This window comes from Malurus melanocephalus, unplaced genomic scaffold (genome assembly GCF_030028575.1).
Source record: "Malurus melanocephalus ecotype Western Australia unplaced genomic scaffold, MMel_1.1 scaffold_21, whole genome shotgun sequence".
Taxonomy (NCBI): domain Eukaryota; kingdom Metazoa; phylum Chordata; class Aves; order Passeriformes; family Maluridae; genus Malurus; species Malurus melanocephalus.
The window spans coordinates 2,273,832-2,282,602 of record NW_026623253.1 but is presented as its reverse complement, the minus strand read 5'-3'; the positions used below and the strand labels follow the sequence as shown (position 1 = coordinate 2,282,602).

The 8,771-nt window shown below is 40.0% G+C and overlaps 1 protein-coding gene across 1 annotated transcript; it reads left to right on the top strand.

Moving 5' to 3' along the window:
• Positions 1 to 835: 835 nt before the first annotated feature.
• On the top strand, positions 836 to 7,572 carry LOC130588916 (cell surface glycoprotein CD200 receptor 1-B-like). Its single transcript, XM_057389932.1, has 6 exons — positions 836 to 1,057; positions 1,794 to 2,105; positions 2,957 to 3,205; positions 4,210 to 4,305; positions 4,824 to 4,909; positions 6,127 to 7,572. The coding sequence occupies exons 1-6, from the start codon at positions 1,000 to 1,002 to the stop codon at positions 6,232 to 6,234; spliced, it is 909 nt and encodes a 302-aa protein (XP_057245915.1). The 5' UTR covers positions 836 to 999; the 3' UTR covers positions 6,235 to 7,572.
• Positions 7,573 to 8,771: the final 1,199 nt, after the last annotated feature.

The window sequence follows — 8,771 nt, the reverse complement described above, 5'->3', positions numbered from 1 at the left end:
TTGCGTTTGGTTTGTTCTTCCTGTGCCACACATGTGGCACTGTTGTGGCTTCTTTCCTGTACACCAGGCAGCCTCATGTGATCATTTCCATATTTAATATGAAATCTTTAATGCTGCCTAATTGAAGCCTGTTACTTTCATGGCAATTGGTACCAGATTAGGATTTAGGTCTCTGTGTGCACAGTGAACCCTGGCAGGAGGAGGCATTTCCTTCTCCTCCCAGCACGTGCTGGGAAACTTATTGTGTTTGAAAATGGGTGTGAACAGTGCATGATCCAAAGAGCCCGAAAGGAAAGTCCTGCTACAACACATGTGACATTTCTGAATCAGCCACTGCACAGAGATATTTGCTTGTCTGATGCATCTTGGGTTTTGACTTGGGAATGAAAACATTGTGTCAGTATTTCTCATGGGATGGGAGCACAATTTTCCAATCATGTCTAGCTGTGGGTACCCAATTCAGAAAGCAAAATATTAAAAGAGATAGAAATGGCAGCATTAATAAGGCATTTATAAGTTTGTTAAAAAGTATAAATAGTTGCAGAATAGCAGAAGTTCTAGATGCTTCCTTAGTTCACTGTGTCTATGAAAGCAAGAGGCAAACTCGCATGATTTAATTCCCTTGTAATAGGAGAGTTCCTCTTTATTTTCTGCTCTTTTTCTGATCCAGAAGGGAAGTTACTCTTCAAGGAATTAAAAGCATGCAAAGGTTAGGAATAATTCCCTTGCCAAATAGGTGATGAGTGGTACCAGATATCCAGGAATTAAAAAAACTGTAAACAGTAGCTTGGATGGCTTTTTTACTTTCAACCCTGTTTTGCCTTACTGTCTTCAGTACAAGAATGACACTTGACATGGGGTCTTGTTTAGAACTTCTGCTTTCAAAGGAAACAGAGGTTTTACAACATGTTCTCTTTGAAGGGATGTGCACAACAATTTGTGACTACATGCCATTTTCCTTGCCTTCACTTTCTGCAGCGCTGATTCCTTCTGCTAAAGATGACTCAGAAATGGGCACTTTTGGCTGTTCTCCTTCTCTTGCCAATGAATCTGGTTGCAAGTAAGTGAGAAAGATCCAAAACCACATGTAGCACTGTTGGTACTCTATTTATAATCTGCCAGTATGCTGAAACTTCATAGTCCAGAGTCAGAGCAAATTTTTCCTGTTGTTTAGTGGGAACGCAGAGTGATGTCACCTCAGCTGACAAAATAATTATGTGCCTTGCAGAGTGGTACAGGATGATAAATCTGATAGGAATCCAACCCTGATCATCTGAAGACAYGTCTGTTCCACTGGGACAATAGCAGGAGAGCTATGATTTCTGGAATTTGAGGGATCTACATGCGGCTCTTCCTAAACTACTGCTCCAAGTGATCTTGGGTTTTAACCCTGCCACGGGTGTGTGTTTCACAGCCGTCCTGGGTTTTACTGGCACTTTAAGCAAGACACTTAATTCATTACCACAGTAATTATTTTTAAAAGTAGTTTCCTTTCTCGTAATAGTAAATTTTACCCTCCCCATCAATTTTTCAAAGTCTGTATTAAAGTAATTGAAATTTGTTGCCTAAAAAAGGTGGAGGACTTGCAGCTCATCATCATCACTGCACACAGCAAAAAGGTTCCATCTCCATTGCATTTCTAAACTACAGAGAGGGGGGTCTGGAAGTTGAATACWATTGTGTGCCCCAAGGCTGACAGTACGGTCAGGAAGTATATTTTTAAGGGTGATGATGCCAAGAGTTTCCTGTGCTTTCGTGTTGGCTGTAGCATCATTTTAATGTCTTTTTTTTTTAATCTTATGCAGCTCACAGCAGGATTACTGTAGAGGTTGGTCACGAAGCTGTGCTGAGTTGCCCCAACCTCTCCAAGGTGTCTTTGCTGCTGATGACATGGAAGAAGAATTGCAGCAGCTGCTGCTTGTTGTCCTATAGAAGTGATCAGAAAATGATACAGAAGGTGAATTGCAGTGAGAGGATCATGTGGAAATACAGTGACCCTGCACTTCAYATTTACCCGGTGGACCTCGAGGATGAGGGAAATTATACCTGTGAAATTGCCAACAGTGAAGGGAATTTTAATTTTTTCTYTTCTCTGACTGTGATAGGTAAGAGGCATCACCGAAATAAAAGTTAAATTAGTCTATTTCCAGCATAGGCAGGAACAGAAGAACAAAAGAATGTTAGGAAGCATAATAAATACATCAAATCRCCTTTTTCATATAGTCAGGTAAACTATATCTGGGTTCCCATAAATTAAAAAAAAAAAGGGAAGATTTTGTGTTCTGGTATGTAAGTTAAGTCTTCTGTGTAGAATAGAACTAAAAATTATAATAAGTGAATTTTGCAACTCTATAGTTGCTATTATTAATTTTAGTCACTTGATTTTTTTTTTTAATTAGTTTGTTTTGGTTTTGGGTTTTTTGTTTCTGCAGGATTCCCTGCAGAATCTTGCCTTTCTGATAAAGGCTGAGGTGGTGTGGATCTTTCTCTGTTTTGCCAAACGCAGAATATGAGTTGTTGGACTTCAAGCAAAACAGTTTTGCCCGATTTGTCTTTTATTTCCCTGCTATCACCTTTCTGATTCTATGTCCAAACTTCTAAATATTGTACCTGAAGCTTCAGCAATCTGCCTTTTTGTCAGTGAAGCTGTACATCTTTATTTAATCCCATTTCCAGTTAAGCTGTCGTCACCTCTTGGAAAACAGGAGGAAGCAGTATTTTAGATGCAGCCAGCTGGTTCTTGAGAGGTCCACTTTGGACATTTTCATTTTTTTTTTCCCCCTAAAAATGCTGCTAATATTTCAAATTATTACAGAATCTCATGAATTGGTCAGGCAAACTAAAAAATATCACCTAGTTTCAGTTTCTCAGTTGGTGATTTTATGCTACAAATGAAATAAAAATAGAAAATATGAATAGAAGTAATGGTTGTGGTTTTTAAAAATTTCTTCTATAGTCCCTCCTACAGTGACTCTGATCCCTGACCAGAGCAGGGTGGCAGTCTGTCAGGCATCTGCAGCAAAGCCAGCTGCTGAYATCTCCTGGATCCCTGCAAGCAATCAGAGCACTGAGGAAGAATTCCATCACCCCAATGGAACTGTGACCAGAGTGAGCTACTTCGGCTGGGCCAACAGCACATCTCCCTCTGTCACCTGCCTGGTCACCCACCCAGCGACAAACCACACTCTGCTCCTGGACCTGACATGTAAATAACATTCTGTGGTTGCTCTGCATCCTGCCTGGGGCTTCTCTGTGCTGTTCTGTGCAGCTGCTCCCACTGAATGCCAGGGCCCTGGAGCTGGGTTGATGTGGTTATAAGGTGAAGTCTTAATGTGTGTTGATAGAGAAATCAATAATTTTGTGTTAGCTGAAACCAAATATTTTGTGGCACTGTATGGAGAAGCTTTCAGTGTGTGTTTTGTTCAGTTCCTGTTCTGTTTAACAAGAATTCCTTATTTTGCTTTTAGTGGGTTCACCTTGGCTGGCCACCAGGTGCCCACCAAGCTGCTCCATTGCTSCCCCTCATCAACAGACAGGGAGAAAAATAGAATGAAAAGTTAATGGGTCAAGAAAAAGACAGGGAGAGATCACTCACTGTTACAGACAAAAGAGAMCTGTGAAAAGTAATTTTTTGCCACTCAGAGTAGGATAGTGAGAAATGAGAATTAATCTAAAAGCACCTTCCCCACAACCTTTTGTCCAGCTTTTCCACAGTAGTGATGGTCTGGAGAAAATTTCTTTGGGGCATGTCTGTCTGGCAAAGTTCTTTCTGAGAACCMAAGGTAGCTAAGGGTAAAATTCAGCTTTTACTCTGGCTGTGCTAGACGTGTTGGAAGTCTATAGCAGTAGGATTAGTAAGAAAAAGTGCTCATATCACCAAAGAATCTCATTAAAGGCATGAAGGAGAGAAGTCAGCATAGACTAGTCTTTAATAGCAGCATTTTGACCACTCAGTTTTGTGTTTCAGGGCTAATAGTGTTTGTAGGAAAGGAGAGTGTCAAGGCAGATGAGCTGAAAACGAAAATGTGTTTGTACACACAAAGACTGGGGGTGTGAGGCAGCTTCCTATTGCTGGTTGGCATCTGGGCATCTCAKCTGTTCCTCTCTGCTTTGTTTGGAAAGGTAGGCAGTGAAGGCAGGCAGTCACATCACAAATCCACAGATACTGACACCTAGCTCTGTGACTTGCTCTCTTTTCTCATCCCTCAGACACTTCCCACAGGCTTCTTTACCTCCTGATAGGAGCACCTGCAATTGTTGTTGCAGTCGTTGGTGTGATTTCATGCTTGATTTTCAGATGCMGAGGTGAGTCTTTGGATGAACCTGAAATGTATTAAAATCTGACTGTGCAGGTACAAGGACATGCACCTTATTTCTGAGAGTGAGGTGGAAGGCAAGGGCTGAGGAAAATGTTCATACATGATGTGTTGTCCTTTTGGAGAAGTCATAAAATAAGGGGTGGCAACTTAAAATAAGTCTGGAGTTTTGAAAGAGCCATAGGTTTTATGATATTAATGCATTACAGACATCTCAGARGTAGAACCAGGATGAAAAAGGTTCTTTCTGAGAGTAGGGTAGGTTTTGAGTTTTTAGAATTATTTTGTTCATTCTGTATTTACCAGCACAAAATTCTGTATTTAAGAATGACAGTCCACAAACTAATGACTAGGCACAAACAAGCTCTGTTTCCACCAGCAGTGTTAAGTTTTCCCTTGAGCAAGTGTAAGAATAGGCCAAATGTACATACTTTGACATCTTTCAGGTTATTATGCATTGGGCATATCAGATAGCTGATTTGTTTCCTTTCTCATACTAAAACACAGCTACTAAGAAGAAACTGAACTCTACCCCCGTAGAAACCAGGACACCATTACATAAACGGGCACGTGGCCCTGCAGGACCCTTTGCAGTAAGTGGGTTTTTGTGTGTGTGTCCTTTGCAGTTTTTGGTGCATTCTCAACTAAAACATGTGATGTCTTTGCAACGTGTCTACTTTGACAAACCTCCCCTTTGCCTCTGTGTGCACCTGGAGGGGGCAATGAGAACCACACCATCTGTGAGGATGTCTGTTGTTTGGATGGCCCCATCTTTACATTTCCTGCCTATAAATTACATTTAYAATGCTGAATTTTATCTCTCCCAAAACTTAGTTTAGTTGAGTGTTTTCATATTTCTTCTTCACAGAGGAGTCTTAATTCAGATATTTTGTTTAAGAATGTGTATWCTTGATGGCAGAAACCTGCCTGATMTCAGCTTGGATGAAACCAGACATGCCTTTTACAATGAAGGGAAAGGGTMCACTTTGTTTTGCTGTATTAGAGACAAACACAGCTATGAAACTTTTATTTTTTAAGTGGCAGTTCATATACTTGGAAGCCAGGAAACTGCAGTGATAAATCTGCCATCACAACTTTTACTTATTCTAATTCCAGGTGTTGTGATATATATTTAACAGAATGAAAATATGCTGCTTTTTCCAGAGGGCTTCTGCCTCACTTAAAGCACATGGAAAGACCAATTATTTCATATTTTGTGTTCTGCTCATGATTTAATTAATGGTCATGTGCCTTATTTGCTGCAAAYGAGTCAGAATGCTCTGAAGTTAGAATGTTTAATTTCCTGATATGCTCTTGTGTGGCATTCAGGACAATTTCACTGATGAGAGTGGGAGTTGTAGAGATCAAAGTTAAGGTTTCCACTGATTTTAGGTGCCTAAACTGGATTGTTTGTGRTCTGCCTGTTTTTATTTGGTGCGTGTTTGTTTGTTCACTTTTGTTTTGTTTTCAGAGAAGTTAGCATTGTTCATTATTGTCTATTTTGCTGTCCAAAATTTGTTTTCAATTATATTAAGAAAAAGAAATTCAAACGCTGTCCTGTTGAAGGCTGTTCTTGCATCTGTCTGGCAGTTCATGTTGCACTCTCTGTGCTCTACTCATTCTCTCAGAGGGCACGGAGAAATCACTGGGTTTTTTTTTTTTTTGGTATTTTTTTTTGGTTTTTTTGAAACAGTGATGTTACCTACCAGGTTTCTTCTGCTCTTGTTTTCTGTTTGGACTCTAGAGGAATGATGGTTCCACAAAATCCTCCACTGTAATATAACTGTACATGTTTTTCTTTCTGTTGCAGACTAAAAACTCCACACCCTCACATGTGAGAAGAGAAGCAGTCAAACCTCCTGTCTTTCAGGAGAAAATCTATGAGAATTACTGCCCAAGATCTGTATATGTGTTTTAATAACTGTGTAGGCACAAGTAGCCTGCTCAACTGCTCATGATACACAGCTACTTGAACGTGAACTTGAGTCATTAACCCTCAGACATTGCCCACAAAACCCTTTGTATTTCCTGACCTGACCATGGTGGGGCACAAAAGTCTCAGTAAGTTGTTTCTCTCTTTCTCTAAACATCAGTACATCTCTCAAAAAAMCCTGGAACTTTTAAAGATTGAATTAGGTAAATTCCTACTTTAATTTTGTTTGGAAGTGGACTCTGAAGTATRTGCTGCCTTTCATCAAAACAATAATTGATGTCTTTCTGTGCCCAAGTAACAGAATGCTAGTGGAAATATAGCACTTTTCTTTCCATTTTAGCAACTGGATTCTCTTAGCAGTTTTGTGTTGGAAACCAGAGAATGACATGGGGGCCCCCAAAATATAGAAGGTCAAAGTAACATCTCTAACAGAAAGACAGAAATAAGAGAGTTTTAGGTTTTTTTGGTTGTTTTGTTAGGTTTTCTAGGTAGACTGCATGTTAGGTTGCATGTGGCAGATGGTGATCTGGTATTTGTCATATTTTTATTTTAAAATTTTAAATATATTTCTTTTCCAATTAATCTTTTTGATTGCTTTGATAATTGATGGAAAATAATTTGATATTATACTGGATATGGAAATGAAAAACAGTACTGGACAATTTTTGGAAATTAATTTTAAAGTAAATGTGCAAATATGCAAATATTTACCTAAAGTGTTTCTGTGGTTATTTGGGTAAATGTTTGTTGACCAGTTTCTCAGAAGCTGAGACCACAGCATGGTTTTATTGAGAACAGAAGCGTTAAGTTGTATAAAATGTTGATGGTGTGCTTGTTTAAAATAGAAAAAAGACAACCCTAACCACACCATTCATTTCTTCTCATCCTCATGYCCCCAGGCTGAAAAAAGCCCCACAGACTGGTTCTTAATTTCAGTTTTTGTTGGTCAGATCTGTCAAACTTTCCAAACACTACTGCAGCAGTAGCTACACTCAAATGTGTGTTTTGAAGAGCCTTTTCCTACCTGTTGCTGCAGGGTCATCTCTGCATGAGATCTCACAGTGCTGTTTAATTGTACTTTATCACTCCTAAATAGTCATGGATGTCTGTTGACATCACTCCAGCCTTTCATTTTAGTCAGAAAGGCATGAAGAATGACTCTCTGCCTTAAAGAAAAGGGCCTGCACAAGGGAGGCAAGGGAAGCTTTCCTGTGGTGTTAAATGTCAGTGATGGGTCACTCTCTCACAGCTCTCTGCAGCTTCATCAGGCCTTCTGTGGAGAGGAGAAGCACCTTTTCACATGTAAAACCTCTGGGAGAAAAAAGTAGCAGCTTGGAATTAGTGCAAACAGGTTTGAAATAATGCTAGACAGGAAAAGTGTTTTGTAGCTCTGGTGAAATCTGCAGCAGTGCCTGAGTCCAAGGTGCTGCYGAGGGGTCACTTGTGACTGGAAGCTTCTGAAATAGAGGGAGGATCTCTTGTTGCTCAGGGAACTTCCCAGTCAGGTTTAAACCTGGTTTCTCAATGTGGTAAGCTGAGCATGGATAGTTTTTTTATGAACAGCTACAACAATCTGCGCCTTTTTCAGAAGCTGGATTGCTGCAGCCAGACCGAAGGATGACAGGGCTGTTAAAATGAAGAGTTAGGCTGTGGAGCAGTCTGSTTTTGGCAATCACATTGCATGTGTGTTGTGATTATTAGGGTGAATGTAAGAACTTTTCATAATTCCTTTGCACCAAGTGAGATGTTGAAGAGTGAGATCTAATGGARACAGAAAAAACAGAACTTAGACAGGGAGATGATTGTATGTGGGGASGAAACTCTCTGAAGGAGCATCACTGTGATAATTTGACCTGGCTGAAAATTATGCTTTTCACACTCATAACTTACTTGTATTTCATGGAATTGGTCCGGTCACCTGCAATGTATCAGCACTTCCATGACCCCAGAAATTCTGAGCAGACTGAGCTGAAACGAGGTGCTCTGGCAATGACATAGGTCCATTCATGCTGCAGGTACTTGGTGAAATGGGCTCTGCTGGTGGCTCCACAGCTCTTAACAGCCATGTGGGCAATGGTTTGCCTGATTTCTTATTTTTGGGATAGCCCAAGAGCCAGTCCTGCTGCAACTGCTCAGAAGATTAGCTTACAGCATTGTAGTCAGTCTTGGATCATAACCATTCTATTGCAACAAAAAACTTGAGTTCTGAACCCACAGCTCAGRAGAACTCACATGTTGTAGGCATTAAAATGTCTCAGCTGCCTAATTGTATCTTCTTTCTGAAAAAATTGGGCCCTCATGCACTTCAAGCTTCAAATTGTGTGTTGGTCTCTTACAAGARTTTGTTCTCAAAAATAAGCAACTTGAGAATGTTTTTATGAGTATATTTATAATGCTTTTTCCCCCTCACCCTTAATTATAAGTATGCTTTTGGTGACCCCGTACTGTTTTTATTTGCACTGAAAGCAAATTTAAGCAAGGCAGGTATTTTAGATGCCAAAATGGCCTTGCCAAAATGTGTA